The 25152-nt window shown below is 37.9% G+C and overlaps 1 protein-coding gene across 5 annotated transcripts; it reads left to right on the forward strand.

Annotated features, from left to right (window-relative positions):
- Positions 1-773: 773 nt before the first annotated feature.
- On the forward strand, positions 774-14230 carry LOC122300169 (probable tRNA N6-adenosine threonylcarbamoyltransferase). Of its 5 annotated transcripts, none has more exons than XR_006239939.1 (6): positions 986-1091; positions 1949-2526; positions 10318-10473; positions 10769-11141; positions 13741-13857; positions 14031-14230. XR_006239939.1 is itself a non-coding variant. In XM_043110636.1 (5 exons), exons 2-4 carry the CDS (start codon positions 1972-1974, stop codon positions 11096-11098), a joined length of 1041 nt encoding a protein of 346 aa, XP_042966570.1. In that variant the 5' UTR covers positions 774-950; positions 1949-1971; the 3' UTR covers positions 11099-11141; positions 14031-14230. The 5 variants fall into 5 exon arrangements, 3 of the variants coding, with proteins under 3 accessions (XP_042966570.1, XP_042966569.1, XP_042966571.1); XR_006239940.1 differs by having other exon boundaries at positions 13786-13857; XM_043110636.1 differs by lacking the exons at positions 986-1091; positions 13741-13857 and adding an exon at positions 774-950.
- Positions 14231-25152: the final 10922 nt, after the last annotated feature.

Consider the following 25152-nt stretch of genomic DNA (forward strand, 5'->3'; position numbering starts at 1 on the left):
TCTGTCGAGCACTTGATGCTATGCAAATAAGCTTGTTTAACGGTGATCCATCTCAAATACGGGTTTCAAAATATTTACAAGACCCATCTCAAATACAGATTTCAACCATTGCACAAAACCTATTTACAAGACCCATCCCAAATAGAGATTTCAACCACGCACAATGATCTCAAGTTCCATACCAAAATGGCAAAATAAATCAACCATCATCTGAAGGGGATGAAATGCGAAGCCCACTGTAAAAGAGATGAAAATGGTAACCCCACTCTCTAAGATTCTGCAATGGTACCTCCACGGGTAGTTTGGAAGACGATGGAGGAGAGGATGTCGAAAATGCTAACCCCACTGGAAGGAGATAAAATACAGGGGTTGGGGATGGGTTTAGGTGCAATTGAATTGGGCACTGGTTTAACGGAAAATGAAATGGAGTGAAAAAATGTAGAGATTCAATACATAAATGAGGGGTTCAGTCGAAGGGGGCAGAGATTATACAAGAAAGAGGATAACGGAAGAAAGTCAAATAAAAAGGAATGATGGAAGGCACCAGTCCCTTGTTTGAGTGAAAACATTAAAAAAAAAAAAAAAAAAAAAAAAAAAAAAGTGAAAAGTCGGTCAGGTGGCGTGTCCATGAAGTGGGACATATAAACGGGAACGCTGAGCAAGTTCGTTAACATTTCTCATAAAAAGATAAAGTGCAATGTGTGGTGTGATGAGTAATAAATTTTTTTTTAAAAAAAATCATTTTTTAACTTATTTTTTATTTTAGTTTGTTAAATTAATCTGATAATGTTCATCATGCCACGTCAGGCGGTTTCAAACCGTTGTTAAACGAATTCTGTCAGTACCAGGTCTTTGCCTCTTCGAGAAGCGGAAAGAAAATACAAAAACCCTAAACTTCCGGTTACCGTTACCCTTAAGCCAACCCTCTACGCCTCTTGCTGCCACCGCAGGTCTCTCTCTCTCTCTCTCTCTCTCTCTCTCTCTCTCTCTGTATGCGCGTTTGTGTGAGAATCGGAAGACTTGCTATGAGAACTGTTGCAGAAAACTTTGTGGTGTATGCATGAGCTTTGATGTTTTTTGGAGCAAGAGAGGCAAACGAATGAGTTCAATTCGTTTTTTTTTTTCCCTGTTTAACTTGATCCTTTCTGTTTATTCTGTGCCATTTTCCCCTTTTAGGTAGGACGTGTTGTTTTATTTATTTTTGTATTTGAGTAGGTAAATCTGATTGAAGCCAAATTTGGTTCTTCGTGTCTCTCGGGAATTTTTTTGGTGAAAGATACGAATTAAAGATGGATGATCTTGAAAATAAATAAGCAATGCTAATATAGTTGTAGAGTGCGTATACGCCGTGCAGTCGCTTTAATAAAAAGTAAGGTCAAATATTAAAAAATTAATTTTTTTTACGTAGGTCTCATATTTATCTATTTTTTTTAAAGAGATTACTGGGTACTTGCGCACTCCACGACTGCAAATATCATTTCTAAAAAAAAAAATCTGTGTGGCTTTTCTGTTTTCTGGATATAAATATATTATATATAAGCATGTGCGTGTAAGTTATTTGCAAAATGGTTCCTGGAATGGAAATTTTCTGTTGGAAATGCTATCAAATTCAGCTTTAATTATTTGAAAAAAAAAAAAAAAAAACTTAACAAGCAGATGTTTTGAAATAGCTTTGTTGCTTTATGATGAACAGTGTCTTAGTTCGATTTGACTTTCCAGTTAAGTATTGGCTATGGCAACTAATTCCTCACTAAATTTTGTATTGAAATGCAGATAGGAAAATTTTTTACATATGAAGTGGCTTTTTTTTGCTGATCTTTGGTCTATAGCATCTGAGTTAGGCATGTTAGTTGGGATCTGTTAATCTTAGGCCTGTTATTAATTTTCCCAAACTCAAGATATTGGTAGTTGGAGATAATTGACTTCTTGGTTATGGATGTAATTGCAGATCAGCTTCATATTATTTTACAAATGAAGAAAATGATAGCCCTGGGGTTTGAGGGTTCAGCCAACAAGATAGCTGTTGGGGTAGTAACTTTAGATGGCACCATTCTATCAAACCCACGTCACACCTACATTACTCCCCCGGGGCAAGGATTCCTTCCGCGGGAAACTGCTCAACACCATCTCCAACACATTCTTCCACTTATAAAATCTGCTTTGAAGACTGCCCAAATAACCCCAAACGAAATTGATTGCCTTTGCTATACCAAAGGTCCTGGCATGGGAGCCCCACTACAAGTTGCTGCTATGGTTGTTCGGATTCTTTCACAATTGTGGAAGAAACCCATTGTTGCTGTTAACCACTGTGTGGCACATATTGAGATGGGGAGGATTGTGACTGGGGCAATTGATCCTGTTGTGTTGTATGTTAGTGGTGGGAATACTCAGGTAATTGCATATAGTGAAGGTCGGTACCGGATCTTTGGGGAAACTATTGATATTGCCGTTGGAAATTGCTTGGATCGATTTGCTAGGGTTTTAAATCTCTCCAATGATCCAAGCCCTGGATATAACATTGAGCAAGTATGTTTGTGTGGATTTTGTTACTTATTGTTGACATCATATATAAATATACCCATCCATGCCTTATATACGTCAGATCTATATACGTATAATAAATACATGTATATACGATTTGCTTCCCTTGATTTATTTTTTGAAAATGGCTGAGATAAAATTTTCTTGTCCACAAAATCCAAGCAAATATGTTATTTTTTTTACAAGATATCTATTTATATCATTTTTTGGCGTAGATGATCATACAACATAGATGGGAAATGTGCTTAAAATCTTGTAAATTGCTTTGACTAATCTTAATATGTAGTGCACACAACCCAATTGAACTTAACTCACCTTACCTAGGCTTTGAAAAGATATTGTATTTCAGGAGGATGTGTGTATGAGCAATGAGTGGTTTCTTGATCTTTTTTGGAATTTAAAAGGTCAAATTGGTTTATATATAGAGAAATAACATGATTTATTTTGAGTATATCTTAGCTTCTAACTTTGTGCAGCCAAATGAGAAGAGTCAATTTTGATGATCCATAATTTCCAAAATTTCTTTTGGCAATCTAGCAATCTATTTATGAATTTTCTTTTATAATGTCCCGCAAAGTCTCACAATGGGTGTTTTGTTGTTTTGAACAAGTTTACTCTTCTCTCTCTCTCTCTCTCTCTCTCTCTCTCCCTGCAGAGAACCTCTCTGTTTAGACGTTTTTTGCTGGTTATGATGTCTAATCTTCCTGTTGTGCATCTTCTTCCTTAGATTGGGTGTATTCTGTTGTTTGTTAGTTGCTTTTTAAGCAATGGATAGGAGTCTGCGAATAGAATCCAAGGTTTTTGTTTTTAGGAGAAAGGGAGGTAATATGTTCTGTATAACATAAAAGGGAAGAAAACATACTTTGTCTTTATATCTATCTGGTGGAATGGTGATTTGATTTGCTAAGGAGATAGAGGTTTATTGGAAGCATCTTGGTAAGATGGTTGATTATCAGACTGGGAGGGAGACAAAGTTTTTATGTTGCAGGGGTGCCACAATCAGTCTGGTAGGTTTCTAACGATGCTAGAATATGGCACAGGTTCGGGTAAAAGAATTTTAGTTATCCATGAAGGGGGGAGAGGAAGTGGATGGGCTGGTTCTGTGAGATACTTACGAGAAATGGTTGGGTCCTCTTCTGCTGCGACATATCATGCTGGTAGAGATACGTCCAAGGTTGGGCAGGTTTTAAATCAATCAAGTAGTAAGTTGATGGCTGATACTTCTCTTCTTGTTGGTGATGATAAGGCTGGTGGAGGTTCTTATGTGGTGGCTTTGATGAAACCAGTGCAATTCTCTGAGATTTGGAGCTGCCAAGAATATGAAAGAGGTTATCTCGCCGGAAGATGGTAGGAGGAAGGAGGGGTGGGGACAGAATTCAGGCAAAATTATGGTGATGGTAGGAGTTACGAGGTGTTGGAAAGCATAGGAGAAGTGGAAGGGAGTCTTTGGCATTTACGTTCTGAATTAATGGGATGGAAGTATAAAATTGTCTTTTTATTAAATAAGGTTGATGGGGGGCTAGGTTTATTATGGGTTTTGGGTCAAAAGATGGGGAGTCCAAGAAAACATAGACAGTTTGGAGGAGAAGGGTGGTCTAGTGAGGAAGGCTGCGGTAATGGGCTGGGTAGAGGCCCATTAAAGCATTTTGCTTGTTGGAGGCCCAAGGATAGCAGCATGGTTCTTTCGGGCCCGAGAGGAGATTCAAAACATCGGCCCAACCCATTGTTGGCGCTGCTGGTTCGTATGTCACCACAGAGAGGTGCAACGGAGGGAGGTGATCCTAACTGATGTTTGCCTGTGAGGAAGGGCTTGGAGGAGAGGGTGGTTCCGAGATCTATTGGCCTAATAGAGGAGAAGGATGCCAGATTCATTTGTTCGACAGCCCCATTGGTGGTTTTGTTTGCACAGAAAGGAGCGATGGATGAGTCGAGTAGGATGGGTGTTCCCCGGCGATGATAACATTGACGGTGACGTCTTCTCAGGATTATTTGAAGAGTGTGGAATCTGACAGTTTGCAAGATAGATTGAGATCGAAGCTTTGTGAGGTTTCTTCATCACAGAGTGGTTAGATGGTGGAAGAAACTTGTTTAGGAGGGCCATTGACGGTGGGAAGCCAGTTGGAGATTGAGGTTGTGCTCTCACCCTCGGTCTCAGATTGGAATCAGGAAGGGAGGAGCAGAGCAGGAACAAAGAAGCTTTGCTTGTTCAAATCTCTCAAGCGAGTAAGGGAGGGAGGAGTAAAGATGATGGATGAGGTAGTTGTGAATGAGGGGGTGGAAAATCAAGCTATTGATGTAGTTGGTTCATTGGAGAATGAAGATACTTTTTCTGAGAATAATTCTGTTGTGATCAAAGGGGTTCTATTTGCTGTTCAGAGGATGAGGAGGGTGAATTTGGAGTTTCTTGTGATCCAGCAGAGGAATTTTCTCCTGTTCCTCTTTGTGCTGTCTTCCCTGATATTGAATGGAATTCAGAATCTTCAGATTGGGTGTTGAGAAAGGTAGATAAGATTAAAGAGTGTGTGGGCGTGTCTTGTGATGGGTTTGAGGAACAGTTGAGAGCTTTATTGATAGCTATAGAGGCTGGTCAGCCTTCCTTGGCCAGATCTGTCTTAAAGAAGGAGAGGGGATTGAAAAGAATGTCGTGCTGGGTAAACTATGATGGGAAGGGAGGAAGCGTACTTAGGAATAAGGGAAAGGAAAGGGCTGTGATAGATTTCAGATGAAGCCAAAGATTATTTTTTGGGATGTAAGGGGTCTTAATGACCTTTGAAAGTGTCTTCAGGCGAAAAAATTGGTTTAGAAAATGGAGGGTGGATGTGATTTGCCTTCAAGAAACTAAACTGAAATTTGTGAATAGCTATTGTTCAGAGTTTGTGGAATTGTATTAGTGTGAGTTGGGTAGAGTTGGTGTCCAATGGGGCTTCGGGTGGAATTATAATAATGTGGAATAGGAGGGTGGTGGAGTTGAGGGATCATTTTGTGGGAGAATTCTTGGTGGCATGTCATTTTAAGAATATTGAGGATGGGTTTGAATGGGCGTTTGCCGGAGTGTATGGCCCTAATGTGGATGGTAGTAGGAGTTTATCATGGGATGAAATGTTGGGTGATGTGGTTGGTGGAATTTACCTTGGTATTTTGGTGGGGATTTTAATCTCACTTATTTTCCTAGTGAGAGATTGGGGGAATCATATTTTTCTCATGCTATGTCTACTCTTTCAGATTTAATTTTTGAATTAAATCTGGTTGATTTACCTTTGGTGGGAGGAGATTATACTTGGTCTAATGGTAGGTCATTTTCAAGGCTGGATAGGTTTCTGGTTTCGCCTTCTTGCGAGGCTCATTTTTCTGGTTTGAGTCAGAAATTATTGCTGAGATTGTGTTCTGATCATTATCCTATCATGTTGGATTGCAGTGGAATTGAGGGTGGGAGAAGGTATTTTAATTTGAAAACATGTGGTTGAAGGATGAGGGATTCGTGGACAGGGTGAGAAGTTGGTGGAATTCCTATAATTTTTCTGGCACTCCTAGTTTTGTCTTGGCTGGAAAATTGAAATCTCTTAAGATAGATATAAAGGGATGGAATAAAGAGGAGTCTGGGAATTTGGATAGCAAGAGGAAGCTTCTATTGGAAGAGTTGAGAGGTTTGGATGAGGAGGAGGTGCAAGGGGTGATATCGGGGGAGGACAGAATAAGAAAAATAGGGGTGGTTTCCGAACTGGAAATCATAGCGTTAATGGAGGAAATTTCATGGAGGCAAAAATTTAGGGTGCTGTGGTTGAAGGAAGGAGATAGGTGCACTAAATTCTTTCATCAAATGGCAAACTCTCATAGAAGAAATAATGTGATTGAGGTTCTTCGAGATGTGGACAGGCTTATCACGGACCAAGAAGACATTAAGGCTAACATGGTGAATCTCTACGAGCTGTTTTCAGAAGATTTTTCTTGGAGACCAAAACTGGACAGACTTGGGTTCGACTCTATTGATCAGGCTGAAGCTGATTGGTTGGAGAGAGAGTTTGAAGAAGAAGAAGTACTTAATGTGGTTAAAGGTATGGATAGGGATAAGGCTTTGGGTCCAGATGGGTTCTCTTTGGCGTTTTATCAAGCATGCTGGGACATAGTTAGAGAAGATATTCTGAAGGTGTTTGCTGAGTTTCATTCATATATGAGGTTTGAGAAGAGTTTTAATGCGACTTTCATTGCACTTATTCCAAAAAAGGTAGGGGCTGTGGAGATGAGATATTTTCGGCTTATTAGACAGATTTTAGACTCTGTTTTAATTGCTAATGAATGCTTGGAAAGTAGAATTAAAATGGAGAAAGCTTGTATTCTAATCACATTGGACATGGAAAAGGCTTATGACCATGTGTGCTGAGATTTCCTTGATTATTTGCTGAGGAGATATGGTTTTGGCGATAAATGGCGTTTGTGGATGAAGATTCGGTGTTGACTTCAAAATTTTCCATTTTGGTGAATGGAGAACTGGTTGTCTTCTTTAGTAGCTTATGTGGTTTGAGGCAAGGTGATCCCATCTCCCCCTTTCTTTTTGTTATGATTATGGATGCCTTGAGTAGAATGATTGAGAAGGCCGTGGATGGCAATTTTCTGTCCAGTTTTGTGGTGGGTAATGAGGTTTGGAGTAGTTTGAAGGTCTCACACTTATTATTTGCTGATGATACTTTGATCTTTAGTGAGCCTGATTCTGACAATCTACGTGTTTTAAGAGCAATTTTGCTGTGTTTTGAAGCTGTTTTGGGGTTAAGAGTTAATTTTTTGAAATCTGAAGTCGTTCATGTGGGTTCTGTTCAGAATATTTTAGACTTGGCAAATATTCTGGGGTGCAGAATTTCTTCACTCCCTATGAGGTAGCTTGGGCTTCCTTTGGGGGCTTCTTTTAAATTTGTTAATAGTTGGGATGGGGTGATTGAGAAAATGGAAAGGAGGTTAGCTGGTTGGAAAATGATCTACTTGTCTAAGGGGGGAAGATTAACTCTAATAAAAATTACTTTTTCTAACCTTTCCACTTATTTCTTATCTCTTTTACCGCTGCCGGCAAGGGTGGAAAAAAGAATTGAGAGTTTATTTCGGAATTTTTTATGGGGTGGTAAAGTAGATGAAAAAAAGCTCCATTTGGTTAGTTGGAAGAAGGTTTGTCAACCGATTGATTATGGTGGGTTGGGGATAAAAAATTTAAGATTGTTTAATAGAGCATTACTTGGGAAATGGTTTTGGAGATACCACTTGGGAATTAATACCTTTTGGAAAAATGTTATTGATGTAAAATATGGTAGTTTGTGGCAATGTTGGTGTTCTAAAGATATTAGTGGTATGGGGTGAGTTTGTGGAAGTTCATTAGAAAAGGATGGGGGGTTTTTTCAAATCATATTGGATTGAAGGTGTGAGATGGAAAGAGGACACTTTTCTGGCATGACTTGTCGTGTGGGGATTCTTCACTTAAGCTGGACTTTCCCTCTCTTTTTAGAATTGCAAGGGATCAAAATGCGGCTGTAGGAAAGTCTTTCTGTTGCATTGACAATAATATTCAGTTGAATGTTATCTTTATTAGGGATGTTAATGACTGGGAAGTGGATGATGTAAAGGCTTTTTTGGAAAGACTTTACAGTTCTAAGTTGATGCTAGGTAGGATGGACAGCAGGCTGTGGATCCCTGCAGGAAATTCCAAGTTCTCAGTATCCTCTTTTTACAGAATATTAACTTGTAACAGGAGTTGTGAATTTCCCTGGAACATATGGAAAGTGAAAGTTCCTTCCAAGGTTGCTTTTTTCTGTTGGGCGGTATCCTTGGGCAAAGTGTTGACTACTGAAAATCAGAAGGAGAGGCATGTACATTGCTGATTTAAATCACCTCTTTCTTCATTGTGAAGTGGCCAGGTTCTTGTGGAATGAGGTTTTGAATCGGACTGGGTTACTTTGGGTAATGTCCAAGGAAGTGGTGGATTTATTGGTAGGGTGGAAGGGTTTGAAGGGTAGTTAAGAATGCTGCTCATGTTTGGAAGATGATTCCTTCTTGTCTCATGTGGTGTCTATGGCTTGAAAGGAATGGGAGATGCTTCGAAGACAAAGAACGATCATTGGGAGAACTTAGGGATTTTTTCTTAAGTACTTTGAGTTTGTGGGCTAAAGTTTTTGTAATGGAAGATATTTTCCAGAATCTGTTTTAGTTTTCCTCTCATTCATGGAAAGTATTAGGTATTTCCTTTGTATACGTCTTGTGTACTTAGGCTTATGCCTATTTCTTGGGAATAAAATCTTTTATTACTTATCAAAAAAATAAAAAATCTCACAATGGGTGGGTGACACATGATAGAAGTGAACGAGTATGACATAGGTGCATTGAGTGCCAAGTCCCACACTGGTTCTTTACTTGAGTGAATTGGGATTTGTAACAATCTAAACAGCTCCAATTGTAAACTTGAGTAGTTCTTTCAGAGCATATGCTTAAATGTGGCTTGGATTTTTTTTATGTCATTACAAATTGGTTCAAAGCTATCTAGTAGCACCATGTGGGGCTGAGACATTTATTGTGACATTGGCCATGACGAGGACATCAACGGTTTGAGTGAATGAGATTTAAAGGCCCTGTTAAGTCTCAAATTGTATGGAAATATTGATAGAAGTTAATGGGCATGATAAAAATATATTGAGCTTGAAGTCCGGACTGCGGAGTTTCGCATTGGTTTCTTATTGGTTGGAAGTTTGCTTTATAATAGTCCCAAGGAGCTCTAATTCTAATATTGACTAGTCTTTTTGGATCGATTGTTTTACGGGCCAATCATTCCTTGTAGCATGAAATTATTATTATTATTTATTTGCTAGTTTCTCCCTTATCCTTTTCATGAAGTAGGTCAGTTTAATATGATCACTTCGGTTACCATTGTCTCCTTTCTTGGTTTCTTTTATCAAGGTGTGTACGGTTTTGTTTTTACTTGAAAGGAGGTTGATTTGGTTATGACCATCTCCTACATTCAAATCCCTTACTCCTCAACAGCTCCATTGTTGCTGTCACAAGATTTCTGAATCGATACCGAAAAATTGGTTCTCTCCGTCATGAGTGGTGAGGCCATGGTCACTTTTGGAGGTTTTGGGTTGGTGGCAAGTCTCGGCAGTACATCAAGTTCAGGAGGTTGATAGTTGGAGGTTCTGAGGTATGATGTTCAGGAGGTCGATTAGTATAGAAGTGGTTCCTAATCAAATAGTGTGGCTCATTGTTTGACAGCCTGTGTATGAGGCAGTCAGAGAGGAAGTACTAAGTAACTCGGTGCTAACTTTGGCACAAAAGGTTGGTGATTTCGGAGACTATGCAACTCAGTGAAGTGTGAGTACTTGCTTCCTATATAAGGCATGGAACTGGAGTAGGAAAATCGCAATTTGAACTTTCCTAGAAATTGTCGCAAAGATAGGGGAAAAGATATAGTTTTGAGAAGGATATGATAGGATAGAGAGGGTTTATTGTTGAAATTAGGCTGCAAAAAGATTGGCTTAAAATTTGCAGAAAAGTGGGTTTGAAGTTGCAGGAAATTCTGGCAACAAGTTCTTTAAGACTTTGGTGTGCGTTTGGTTTAAGTTCAAAGTTGAAAAATGGTTGGACTGTGATTATTCTTGCTGTACTGATACTTTTTCCCCTTCCCCAGAGCTTGGGTTCCTGATTAATGTTCAGTAGAATAATGTGATAGAAATGCTTCTGTCTTGACATGTATGATATTATGCGTCTCTTCACCAGCTTAATTATAAAAAAAATGTTTCTCTTCACCAGCTTGCAAAGAAAGGAGAATTGTTTATAGACCTTCCTTACGTTGTCAAAGGGATGGATGTATCTTTCAGTGGAATACTGAGCTATATTGAAGCCACTGCTGTGGAGAAGCTAAAAAATAATGAGTGCACCCCTGCAGACTTGTGCTACTCCTTGCAGGTATGTTAAATTAGGATCATTTTCATCTTTGCCGACAACAAACTATTGAGATATATTTTTTTGTCTTTGAATCTGGTTATTCTTCATATACCAGTCATTTCGAGTTTTGTCATCATGTATGCCAATCGTGTGTCTGGATGCTTATCCTCTCAAGAGTTTAGCTCACCCATTAGGAGGAATCTTCGCATGATTCTTTTGTACTGGGGCCTCGTTCTTTTCTTTTTCTCCTTTTTTAACTCATATATCTGAAAAAATTGCTACTTAAATTAATTCAGGCGCAAGTGCTGTGTTGCAGGAAACTGTGTTTGCAATGCTTGTAGAGATTACAGAACGGGCAATGGCACATTGTGACACGAAAGATATTCTCATTGTTGGTGGTGTTGGTTGCAATGAGCGCCTGCAGGATATGATGAGAACTATGTGCTCTGAGCGTGGTGGAAGATTGTTTGCTACTGATGAGAGGTATTGTATTGATAATGGGGCAATGATTGCATATACTGGTCTCCTTGCTTACGCTCATGGTACATCAACTGCACTGGAGGAATCAACATTCACCCAGCGGTTTCGGACTGATGAAGTACATGCAATCTGGAGAGAGAAAGAGAGTGTGTGCCAGCTAACATGAATGGTTTCAAGCAGGAAAGCAGCTAAATCTAGAAGATCTGAAGGTATGGACTTTCTGATATTGCCGGATTTCGTATTAATTGTTTTCTTTGAATATTACTCAGCAAAAAGAATATAGAAAAATCTAAAATGGCATAACTAAACCCCATGTCACTCTCATCCCTTTGGAAAGGTAATCTGTGAAATGATGATTTCTCTTTAAAGAAGTGAGACTTCAGTTTTGTCAATAGTCTTAGCATTTCTCTTCCTCTGAAGGTACAATGTTCCATTCAGCTATTTTTATTTCCTTTGAAAATGTGATAATATCTTTATTTTGATAAGACAATTATTTTGAAAGTGCAAAGCCCATGACCTAGGTACACAAGATTCATACAAGAGAAAGTAACTAGGAGAAGGAAAACAAAAAGACAAAAAATCTAATTGATTGGAAAAAAAAACTATTTTGAGCCGATGCTCAGACATAAATGGTTTTTAGCACAATTTCTTAGTTCAACCAACATCTTCTCTCAGATTCAAAGTTCCGAGCGTTGTTCCAAATACACCACATTAAATGTAAAGGAACCATCCTCCAAACTTCGCTGCATACTGGCTTCCCAATAAGCCAAAAGCTATAGCATCATATTAAGGCATCATCCATTCTACACCAAAGTGTCCGAGGCCCACACTGTACTAGCCAATCCATAATGTAGCAAAAACATGATAAATTGTTTTCAGCAATAATCCATCACTAAGATTCTTCACTTTCTCAAATCATCCACTGTTGAAGTCTTCCCCAATGCAACTGTCTACACAAAGAAACCCACCCATGATGAAGCCTTGTTTCGCCAAATGCCTTTCCAAAGTAAAGGAGGACTTGTGGGATGCAATGCATGATAAAAACTTCTTACCTCAAACTTTCAATTTTTGTCTGGAAGGGACGCCAGATCTTGTCCTCCCTAGGATGCCCAATCAAATAGACTACGAAAGGTTAAGGAATGAAGAAAACAACTGTGTTCGTCTGATAAAAGTGGCAGCACACGAATGCGGTATGCATAATTTGCTATTTGAATGGGCAGCATAGGTATGGGGCTCGGAGTTTCCTAGCAGCATCTTAATGTTGGATAATCAAGAATTCCCTTTTTCAGTCCTATGGATCGTCACATTAGCTAGGAATTTCCCTAGCAACTTACTGCTTGGCAGGAAATTAAAGTGGCAGCTTGGGCACCCAGTTTGGTGCCACTGGACGTCTCTGGGCTGGGCAGTGTTTTTTCCTGAGGCTGTCTAGGTGGCCTTCTCTTGAAGGTTGCTAGAATTCCATCACTTACACTAAATAAGTAATCAGGGCCTCTTTAATTATCTGTGCACTCCTCCAGGATTAGTCGGAATGTTATTCCCGGACACCCGGTGCCAATCAGAAATTATCTGTCCACCTCTCTCTCTCTATTCCGATGTCTTTTGCCTGTGTTTCTAGCTGGCATGAGCTCCTTTTCTGCCGTTTCTTTCCCGTAAAATGACATTGATAATCGCAAGGTATTTTTCCTACCTAGGAAACACCTTTGGCTCCTATTGGTGTCTCATAAAAGTCTAAGGCTCTTTGGGACGGTGCAATAGAAAGGAGTGCAGATTGGCTAGTTGGAAGAGGATGTACTTGTCCAAAAGTGGGTAGTACACAACGTGCTGGAGTTATCAAGTAAATAAAATGAGTGATGTGATGCCAGGGGAACTGGCCATAGTCTGCGGCTCCCTTGTCGTCAGGTCACCAACTTCCTTGACCTTCTGGTACTGGTAGCGTTGGCCCCCATACATGGTCTTACAAATTTGTGGAGACCTATGTTTATGGTAAACAATTGCCCAGGCTTGGTCACTACAACCGCCTCCTGTGCTTGGTCACTGCAACCCCCTTTGTGAGGAGGCACCTAGTTGGGGAGGAACCAAGAGGCGTTATTATTCTAGTTACACTATAGGCGATCGTGGTGAATTCTTCAAAATGGTTTGATATGTACTAGGTCCTATGCTGAAATCCAAATATAGGTTCACCTTAAACTATTAGTATTAGTCGCCTAAAGATTCATTGAGTTTCTCTAGTGGGGCTGCAATCTAAGCTGTGGCTCAAACCTGACTTGTGGAAGTGCTCTACTGCATCTTGCTGTCCAAGCACCTCCTATCCAGTTCCTAGTGGGTAGGGTGCTACTATGGTCGCGCCCAAGTAGGGAAGTAACTTCCGGTTGCCCCCTCCTACCCTTTTCATTTAAAAAAAAAAAATGTACTATGGGAAAATTCACTTTACAAGTGGGAAATGAAACAATAAATCACAGCCACTTTAAATTAGTGAATTAATAATAGAGAGGAAGAATGGAGAAAAGGGTTCTCTCCGTAGAACCTTGTCTTGATTAATATCAAAGCTCACATAAAATTGAATCAAAGGAATCAAAATGTCCCTTCTAAGTAGTAGATTCTATCGAATCAGTTTTTATTTGTCAATGTATACTTTACAACGTTATGTCCATTCAGAACTTACAACATTATGTCCATTCAGAACGGCACAAGTCCGAGTCACAACATTCTCCACCATCAGTGGTGGTTTCAACTCTAACCATCAACATTATCTCTGTATTTAAGTAGTAGACCATATCGAATCAATTTTTATTTGTGCTTACTTTGTAGCGATCATTACCACAATTATACCCAAACAACATTATGTCCATTCAGAACGGCACAAGTCTAAGTTACAACATTCTCTCCACCATCAGTGGTTCAACTACAACCATCAACATTATCTCTGTATGTATATGACATTCACAACGATAAGCCCTCTTAATTTTGCTTTCCTTATGTTGTCTTTCCATTTGGGAAAGGAGGTATGTTAGCTTGTTATATCTATAGGAAAATACCATTTCTATTTCAATGCTTCTTTCATTTGAGCCTTAACATTTATTTTATGTTTTGGATTACAGGTTTTGAGTACTTGGGATTACTTGGAGATATCAGTACGTCATTCTGTAACTAAACATGAAGGATCTACAAAAGACAAAATATATTGTAGTATCAAATTCATCAGTTGAAACTGAAATCTAATTTCTCAAACATACTTCATTTTGAGAATGCATATTATTATGAGGATAATCTCTACTTGGGTGTTGTTACATCTCTGAAATTTTTTGCATTTGTTTGTTTTGAGAGTGTTGGTCTCTTGAATTTTTAACAATAAGCTAAAAACTTAAAATATCTTGTTTTTTAAGTTTCTACCTTTTCTTTTATATATGGAATACCACGTGTCAATTGCTACTTTGGTGTTGTTAAATCACCGATTGTCTTGGTAGGTTCATTTTATTTCTTTTGTCTGGTTCGGTTCAATTGCTACTTTGGTTCATTTTTGTCTGGTTCAATGCACTTCCAGCGTGCATCTGGTATTCTTAAATCGTTTTTTTAGCATAGTTCTGGTATTTTTGGGGCCTTTCTCCAACGTTTGTTCGTAACACCTGGTGTTCTCTCCCGTGTTCCCAACACCAATTTAATGTTTTTCAATTTTTCTTCTCATAACCAATTTATTTCTAAAAAAATCTATTAATCATCTATTTTCTTATCATTCCCTCATTATCTTATGATGTCACATTAGATGATAAGTTTATAAGTGAAAGATAATAAGTAACCTCCAATCATCTAATGTTATATCATGTGATGATGAGAGGATGATGAGTAGCATTACTCTTTATTTCTGGATTATTTCTTTTTTCTTTCTTATGAGTGAAGATTGCTTCTATGGTCTCTTTGGCTTTTATTTTTCCGGTGCAAGGGAGACGCATGTCGTTGCCCTTGTATTTTAGTATTACAGCTTAATTGTTCTCGCTTGGGAAAACAATTGCTCCGACTTCAGAAAGTACATTTATGGGCTTCAAGCTTGTGCATTTTCTTTCAACATGTTTCTCTATTCTGGATTTTGTACTTGAGGGGGGAAAAGTATTGGAATGTTATTTCTATTAGCTAGTTTTTGATTTGTTACAAATTTCTTTGGTAGTTTTAGTTTTTTTTTTTTTTTTCCTTAAGAAAATGGTAGGTGGGGGGAGGCGACCAACGTAGTAACCCTCTCTAAGTGTGACCTTTTCATTGCAAAATATTTAGTTTGAGTCATAGCTACTGTCTCAAAGGCGAGCTTGTCACCATAGTACTCCCAAAGTATTCAGCTAGTCTAAAGCTCATTCCATGATCTAAATGTCAGGCTTTATTACCACAAGTAATTTTAACTTATGTTCTGACTTGAACTTCTAACCTTAAAGTCGTGTACCAACTGGGCTACTGACTTGGTGGTTGGTCAGTTGCAGTTAGTTGAAGGAAGAATTTGTTAGTTAGTTAACAAAAAAGCATCATTTAGCTTCTTAGTTTTTCTTTTAAGAGCATTTGACTTTTGTTAACAAAGGAAGACCTACCGGTTTTAGCTTCTTAACCTTTCCTTCCATGAAATTTTCTCCCCCACCTTTATTTGATTCTGATAAAGGGTTCCTTATTTTTTTCAATTTTATTTTATATATATATATATATATCTCCATCAAGGAAGGTAGTCCTAGACATTTGGCATAAGATAAGAGTAGAACATAATTAAAGCAAGATATATCAAGCTTGCAACCAACCTGGTGGCTAGTCGATTGGTAGTCATTTAGTAAGTTGTGGAGTTACATTTTCCACCTATAAAATTCCGATGATTTTGTAGATGAGGTATGCGTGACTGCCGGGTAACCAAAAAATAAAATAAAATAAAATAAAATAAAAAGAAAGGAGAAAACATAACGCAGACTTTTGGACTTTTATCCTAGCAGTTAGCCATAGTTTATTTTAGAGCAGTGCTATATATACTTACAATTTTATATAAAAGATCAATTTTATCAGTTTTTTTTTTATTAAATTCAAATTTTGAATTTTAAATTTCATAATTTTCATTATATCAATAGCTAACAAATCAACATATATTGTTATATGAGTGAAAAGTGTAACTACGAATAACATTTTCCTTTATTTCAATAGATTGACATAGAAAGTGACTCATATGCCATAGGGGTCATTTAGTAATGAACCGGTTTTGTACAGATATTGTGTTAATAACCAACTGTATTGTTATGTTCTTCACAAATATGTTTAGAATTTTCGTTGCAATACCATTTTGTAAAAGGCTTATTGTAATGAGCAATCATTATGTCAATACCATACAATAACCCTGGCAGTAAAACCCTGAACGAGAATAAAAATTCTTGACAAAAAACCATGCTGAAGCCTCAAAAGTAAGAGTAGTTGTAATTCTTAGGATAAACTTTACTCATTATTCTTACTCCATACACCATTTATAATTTTTAATCTTTTTATTTTTTTTTCTATTAGTAGGTATGTGGTATAGGGATGATGAGTAGAAGAACTCAATTAGTTTAGCAGAAATAAAATTAAAATTAAATAATAAATAAATAAAAATAAGCGTGATGTATAGTGTGTGAGATGATGAGTAGCAAAACTCACTTCTTAAACTTCCATAATTTCTAGTATAGAATTTAAAACAATAGTTGAGACTTGAAGAAATCATTACTCGAAGGGGAATTTCCCTAGGGACGCCTTGAGATGGGCTTGACCCAGCTGCTTGTCAAAAGGAGATTAGGGCCCAGAGCCACAAAACACGTGGAGAGGAACTAGCAAGCTAACACGCTCTACACCACAACTGAACATGTGCCTCAGAGAGAGACAAAGGAAAGCCATGGTGGTAGTACGAAGATCCCTACAAGTGACAACAATGTCAGAGAACGCCCTGGGTCAGAGAAGTGGGGTGATCGCCGTAGTCCTTCCCCTTTGACTATAAGGACATTAGGTGCGAATGAGAGCCCTCCAATCTCGAGTGCGACAAAGAGACACATTAGTGGTAGGTTTGGTCTCACCAAGACGTATTGCCCTATACGACCTGCAGGTCCCCTTTGCAGTGGGACCACCACGCTCGATATATATGTGACGCCCCCAGGTCACATCTTGGGATGTAACAAAGATTTGGAGTGTCAGGACATGTAACACATGGTTTTCATACCTCCATTTTATGATAATTAATATGTAATGTATCCTAGTATACAACTAGCAGTATGCAGTAATCGTAGCAAAATATGGGTGACTAAAATAAAAATCATGCCAAAATGATCTAAACATCCCAATTGCATTAATAACCATAATAAGTTCAAATTTAAAAATAGAACACCCTTAATACAAGTACTTAAAACCAAGTCTTAACAGTTTGATCAACTCTTTTACATGCTCTAAGGTATGAAGAGTTAATGCTATGAACATCAGAATCAAATCTAATCTCCACTCCAGGTTTGCCTCCTCCTCAACCAATCGTAAGCCTCACCTTTGTCATGCCTCTCACCCTTTACCCCTCCAATGAACCCTACAAATAGCTCATTCACCTCCCCACTTCCTCACACCACTCCTCAAAACTTTCTCTTGAGTTCTTGAGAGTCATTTCTCTTAGTATGAAGAAAGAGTGAAACCAAGTGTGCTCGAGAGAGTTCTTGAAGAGAGGTTGTGTTGGGAGCTCAAGAGCCACGGTTTTTGTAAGTAACCTTGCCTTATCCTTTGTTTAGTGTTAGAATAGCATGTTAGGTTTTAATTTATGGCATGAGAATGAGATTTTAATTGAGTTTCATTGAGGATTACCATGCTAAATGCAAATTGAGTCAATGTGGGAATATTGAATGAATAAATTACTTTGGGTTGAATTTTTAGCCATGGAATGTCTTAATATAATTTTTTATAATTCACTAATGTCTCGGAATAAAATTTGAAGGTTTACATTTGAGGTTGAAAGCATGCCATGGTAGGTTATAAATTCATATCTTGTGCTGATCATCTAGCATGCATCGGTTTTACTTGATTTAAGTTTAATTTGTGGAGTTGTGCTTAAATTTCCTGGGCTTGAATAATGAACATTTAGAAAAGTCTTGCTATTGGGATAAGAATGGAAATGCATAATTTGGTTAGGTTTCAAAACATTTCTTAGTAAAAGAAATGCTAGAAACATCATGCATATGCTTTGTGGATGGTTTGATGATGTTTTGGTCTCAATCAAGTACTTAACGGTTGGGATGAATTTGTATGACTTGAAACTAAGTTTTTAAATTGTCCCTAAAGTTATATAATCATGATTTCCACTTGATGAATTTGAACACACATGCATCCATAGAAGTTTTAACGTTAAAATCACATATAGGCCTTAAGAGATGCATGCCACGGGTTGGGTGTGTTTGGCATACTTGTAACTTTAATCTTGAAATTCTAACGGCATAAATGATTATAGAACATAGAAAATATGAAGTTTGTGAAATATGGTGAATTTTGGAGCTTGATTGCAAATAGTGAAACTTTAGGGCCTTACTGCCTTAGTGGCAATTTTGAAAAGTCTAAGGACAGTTTTGTAAATTCTAATTTTTGAACCCTTTTAATTATGAACATCTTTCTTAGTTGTTCAAATCCAAATTTAGAACAACTTTGTTTACAGCCACATTCGATTCTCTAACTTCAGAAAGTTTATAAGTTAGCCTCTAACTTACATTTTGATAACTTCTTTATGATTTATTGATAAATATCACATACATGATATAAATGTCATTTTGAGCAAGAAACATAACATTGGGCAATTGATTATTTGTTCACATGACACGTGTAATTTTTACATTTGAGCATATTATATGAACTGCCATTTTCATACTTCACAAATACATGTCATGAAAAACATTTTCAAGCATAGCATGAAAATATAAATTTTTGTCATAACCCCAAAGGCTAGGGTGAGAATTATCCTAGTGAATGCTCTGGAGTGAGTAAAAATGGAATGGTAATCTCTGGGTTGACGAAAAACAGTCAACGAACTTTGAATGAATTATTTTTAAAGAATACTAGAGCGAAGTCAAATTTATGGCACCTAAGTTTGGTGGGTCCATATGTATGAGATTATGATGTTACGATAATGATGTTTTGATGAAATTTTATGTTATCAATGCATTGAGAACGAGTCTGCAGACAACGTAGTTTCAATATGAGTTGTATTATGGTTACCAACATGTACTCTCAATGTATATAGAGAACTGTGATGATACCATATGTTATGATGTTAATGTTAATAATGACTTTAATGATTATGAAAGGTTATTTTTTTTTAAAGAAGAATTAAAAAATGTTCTCTGTAAGAAAATGTAGATCAAAATGTTTTTTCATATGACTTGAAAGAATTTTTTAGAAAAGCTGGGTGGGAGAATAATATAGAGTTTCCTGCATATATACATGTCATATTTAGTCATCTGTCATGCATAATTTATCTTTGTACACGTTGGCTGTTAACTTACTGAAATTTCAAGGAATCTTAATGTGGTAATCCCACTACAATCCCCCCAGAATGGTAGAAGTTATATCAGGACTGGAGGAGATAGACCAGAATGTACCAACGCATATGATTGTTTGAGGAGGAGCCGAACCTACAACAGATATTAGATTTGATTATGATGTTCATAACACTAACTCTTCATACCTTAGAGCATATGAAAGAGTTGATCTAACTGTTGAAACTTGGTTTTAAGTACTTGTTATATTAAGGATGTTCTATATTTAAGTTTGAACTTATAGTTATTAATGCAATTAAGATGTTTAGTTCATTCTTACATGAGTTTTATTTTAGTCACCTTTATTCTGCTGCGATTATTGCATACTGCTAATTGCATGCTAGGATGCATTATATATTAATTGTCATGAATGAGGCTTATGTAACTATATGTTGCATATCCCGACAATCCAAGTCCTTGTTACATTCCAAGTGGTGACCTGAGGGCGTCACAATATATACCCTCTACAAGGTAAGGAAGGGATTCCAATAACTCTTTTCCCAGAGACATTTTCCATCTCATTCTCGTACTTACACAAAGGACTGACTTGAGTATCTGAGGCGTCCCTCACCACCTCGAGCTTCTTCCTTTGTGGATATAGTAGGTCTGGGAGTGGGTGCGGCAAGCCAACTAGGATATGAAACACGCCCTCAATATTGGTGTCGTTTGTTAGATCTTAAGTACTTATCAACGTCTTCTTTGTATGATTGCTATGATGCGTTCACACGCCACTCGTGTTCTAGGAGAGTCCTCAGGGAACATAGAAGCCAGGTTCGAGAGCATGGTGACGCCTCTTCCCCTCAAATTCCGAGTCCCCAAAATGGACATGTATGACGGGTCTAAGGACCCTCTCGAGCACTTGGAAATCCTCAAAGCCTACATGACCCTCCACGGGTTCCTGTGGAAGGTTGTGTGTTGAGCCTTCCCGTTAATGTTGAAAGGCGCCACAAGAGGATTGTTCACTGTGCTACCGTTGGGATCTATCGATGGTTTTAGTGAGCTAGCTCGCCTTTTCCTGACACAGTTCATGGCGAGTAGAAAAAGGAAAAGTCCAACAACATACCTTCTACTTGTAAAGTAGTGAGAAGACGAAACTCTAAAAGTACACTCGTCTCGTTCAACAGGGAACGAATGATGATGGATGATCAAGACAAGAAGATCACCTTGGCTACCTTCCTAGGTGGAATCTGGTTAAGAAATCCATTTATGATAGAGTTGGCTAGGAAAATGCCTACGACATTGCATGAATTCATGGACTGCACTGATGGTTTCATCAATGCCGAAGACACCCTACGAGCAGTAATAGCACTTAGAAAGACCAAGGTAGAGCAGGCCTACCAGAAAGCCAGTGGGTCCTCTCGGAGATACTAAAGAAAACACAGCATGATGTAAGGTAGGGGGAGAACAGGATGGCCAAACCGTCAGGGCCAAGATGGACCCACACGAACCTGGCCATACAAGAAGAGAATAAGGCAACGTCATAGGAAACTCGCCAAGAAGATCGAAGATATCGTTGTTTTTGCACTTATCACCAATTGGACCGACACCGAATCGAGGATTTCTATACCCTAAAGAGAAGGATGGAAGAGTTGGAGCAATTAGTCACCCAGTATCCAATGAAGGATCAACGAGTAGCCGAGTGTGCAGATGGGGGCACAAGGCACGCCAGAGTGAAACCCTGAAGAGACAAGTTGGGGATAGGACCCTGCAAAGCCCACACCATAAGACCTTGGCATGCCACGATAGCCTAGTAGGGGAGATACGAACCATAACAGGGGACTATGCTGGAGGTGGCCCTACCTCATTGGCACAAAAGGTTCATGCCTGGAGAGCTTGATATTAAGAAGTATTCACAACGGATAAACCCCAAACCAAGCAGCCGAGATACCTAGATGCGGCTACCATCACCTTTGACGAAACGAATGGCAAAGGAGTACTACACCCCCACAATGATTCCCTTGTCATAACTATGTTAGTCACCAACTTCTTGACATAGAAAATCTTGATAGATAATGGTAGCTCCACCGACATCCTATTTTGGAATGCGTTCTCCAAGATGGGTATTGATCCAAACTGCCTATGCCCTACTCCCATGCCATTAAAGGGCATCACGAGAGACATAATCCAGCCAATGGGGGGCCATCACCCTACCAGTATTGGCTAGGAAGTCGCCCAAATCCATTGCAATCATGACTAATTTCCTGGTGGTGAAAGCTCCCTCATCATACAACGTGATCTTAGGACAGCCCACTCTGAACAATCTAAGGGTCGCAATGTCGACCATCTGAAGATGAAGTTCCTTACCGAAGCAGGAGTCGGCGAGATTAAGGGAGAACATGTGCTAGCTCAGGAACGTTACATATAGGAACTAAGGCTAGGGGCATCGAGGTGCAAGCTCTTGACAAGTAGGCCCATGGCAAGAGGCCACCGCCGCTGTCGGAGTTAGCTGACTAAGATGAAGAGGTTTGGGACGAGCAAACACTCTAGCAAGCAGAAACGGATGAATCCCTAGTGCTTGTCCCTGTTGATCTCAAGAAACCTAAACGTACCGTATGGATTGGTACCAAGATGGATGCCCCAATGAGGTAGTCCATGACAACACTCTTTACTGAACACCATGACATCTTCGCTTGGAGTCACAAGGAAATACCAGGCATTGACAATGCGATCATCGAACACCATCTTTGCGTGAACCCAGACACAAGAAAGGTCAGGCAAAAGAGGATGAGTTTTAGTGTGGAAAAAATGGCCACCATATCTGAAGAGGTTGATCGCCTCATGGCCGCTGGGTTCATTCAAGAAGCACAGTACCTGGAATGGTTGTCGAACGTGGTGTTGGTCAATAATCCAAACGGTAATTAGAGAATGTGTGTTGACTTTACTAATTTGAACAATGCATGTCCAAAGAATAGATTCTCCCTACCCCAAATTGACCTGATCATCGACTTGACTGTAGGCTGATTGAGTTGAATTATTACATATTTTATACATCTAGAACCAATATATTTTAATTCTTTCATTACATTATTATTGGTTTTAGATTAAAAAAATGATTAAGAGGCATAAATCCGAGTTATGATTTAAATTGGTTAATATTATGGTTTATACTTAATTTTATAAATTGTGATTTAATTAGGCAATATTTTTTACAAGCACAACACAATTTTGATATTCTATTCTTCCTTTTTTATTTTATTTTATTTTTCTTATTTCCATTTTTTTTAGTTCTAAGGAATACAAAAATTAGAAATGAGAAAAGTAAAAAAGGCAAAAAGGCATACGACATTATTCTCAAATGATGCTTTTTGGCTTGGTATGAGATAAGCTTGCTTTATGCAGGACCCATGATGTTAGTCTTTTGGTTTGGAGAAAGTCATGGACGAGCACACATATTTTGGCATTTTGAAAATAAAACCCAAGAGAATTTTATGGAACACAGGGGATTTTGATTTATTTGGGGATGAACTTTGACTTGGGGGCATTCATTCACCCCGCAACACATTTTGGGGAGGCATTAATTCATTTGAGCGCCGTAAAACTTATTTTTTTTCCACTGAGACTTTGACGCGCCACACGATTTCTTTTTGTTGAGCCAATTCATCTCATGCCACAGCTTATATTTTTCTCTGGGATTGAAATCACGCCCCAGATTAAAGAGCCCTTTTGGGGTCCAACTGTCACTCCAGCTTTCTTCACTATTGCTCTCCATCTCCATTCATTTGGCTTGCTTTTTTTATTCCCTACTTTCTATTTAATTTCAATTTGAAATTTGAGGTGTATTGTTGATATTTTTTACTTAAAAGTTTAGGCATTTTATTTGCTATTTATTTTATTTTATGTTAGCTATTTTTCTTGTTTTTTTAAACTTCCATTAAATATGCATTACAATTATATTTTAAATTGATTAGAGGTCAATTAGGATTTAAATAATTTCAGTTTAATTCCTAATTATTACATGACATCCTCCTGCACTTGGGATAGCATTTGTGCTACTCATTTTTGAGTGAGTCAAGTTTTTGGTACTGTTTCCATGGATTGACTTTATAGGACCATTCCCAAATTCATTTGGACATTCTTATATTTTAGTTGTTGTGGATTATGTTTCAAAATGGGTAGAGGTCATACATTGTAGAACAAATGATCATAAGGTTGTTATCCGTTTCTTGAAAGAATTGTTTGCATATTTTGGCATGCCCGAGATGATTATTAGTGATGGGGGTTCACATTTTTGTAACAAATGTTTGGAAAAACTTATGCATAAATATGGAGTGACCCATAAAGTCTCTACTCCATATCACCCCCAGACTAATGGTCAAGCTGAGTTGGCCAATAGAAAGATCAAACTTATTCTTGAAAAAAAGTCTGTTCCACTCGAAAGGAATGGTCTGAAAAACTGGTTGATGCTCTCTGGGCTTATAGGACTGCATTCAAAACTAATTTAGGGATATCACCTTATACATTGGTTTATGGTTGGGCTTGTCATTTACTTTTTAAGATTCAACATCATGCTTTATGGGCTATTAAGCAAATTAACTTTTCACTTGATGTTATCAAAGATTTAAGAAAGTTGCAGATTTCGAAACTTGATAAAGTAAGGAGGGAGGCCTATGATAATTCTCAATTGGCAAAGGAGCAAATGAAGGTCGTGCATGACAAGAAGATCCATGATAAACATCTTGTCCTTGATTAGAAAGTGTTCCTTTATACTTCAAGACAACATCTTTTTCTTAGGAAGCTGAAATCCCAATAGAGTGAGCCGTACATTGTAAAGGAGGTTCATCCTCATAGGTTCGTAGACATTGTCAATCCGAAGAATGTCAATAGCTTCATTGTCAATGGAAAACATCTAAAACCGTTTATGATTGCCTTTAATCCAAGCGACGATATCTTGCTTATACAAGACCCCGGGGAAGTTTTTTGATTCTGATTTTGATTTATTTATTTATTTCTTCCATTTACGATTTTCTTTAATTGCATTTTATCTTTTATTTATATTTGTTGTTTTGCTTTCATTTTATATCACATGATTGGTTGTCCGTGTTACTCACTTATCCTTGTGCACTTTATTTTCTTTCGTTCGATTCATTAAGGACCATGTCTCTCACTAGTTGAGGGTAGTGTGTGTGCGCAGATTTAAAAAATAAATTTTGTATTAATGTGATGTGCATTGATACATACATGATTGACACACTTTATTTTTAGTATTTTGTGAAATTTGAGCATTTTGGTGGAGTGGTTGAGCAAAATTATTTTGTGAAAATTTATTTTCAAACTTGAGCATAGAGCATGATTTCTGATGCATCATATTAGTTGATATATGGTTTGAAACACCGGGCTCCTATACTTATTGAGCTGAGACTGGATAAGATTTATATAGAACAAAGGGAAAAGATTGAAGGGCATTTTGCACATGCTAACACTTGTAGTGTTTATAGTTTATTGTCCACTGATTTAACATAGGAGAAGTAAATTGCAGGATTACTGAGCCATGCTTAAAAAAAAAGGAAAAAAAAAAGAAAAAAGAAAAAAAAGTTGGCGTGAAAACTGATAGTCCCTTGTAATTTGAGGTAGTTAGAATGAACAATGATTAATCTTAATGTTGAAAAATCATATAACAAATCCTGGCTAGTAATGAGGAACACACAACTGTGTAGATATACACACATCTGAGTTTTGAGACATT

The sequence above is a fragment of the Carya illinoinensis genome, chromosome 2 (assembly GCF_018687715.1).
Source record: "Carya illinoinensis cultivar Pawnee chromosome 2, C.illinoinensisPawnee_v1, whole genome shotgun sequence".
Classification (NCBI taxonomy): domain Eukaryota; kingdom Viridiplantae; phylum Streptophyta; class Magnoliopsida; order Fagales; family Juglandaceae; genus Carya; species Carya illinoinensis.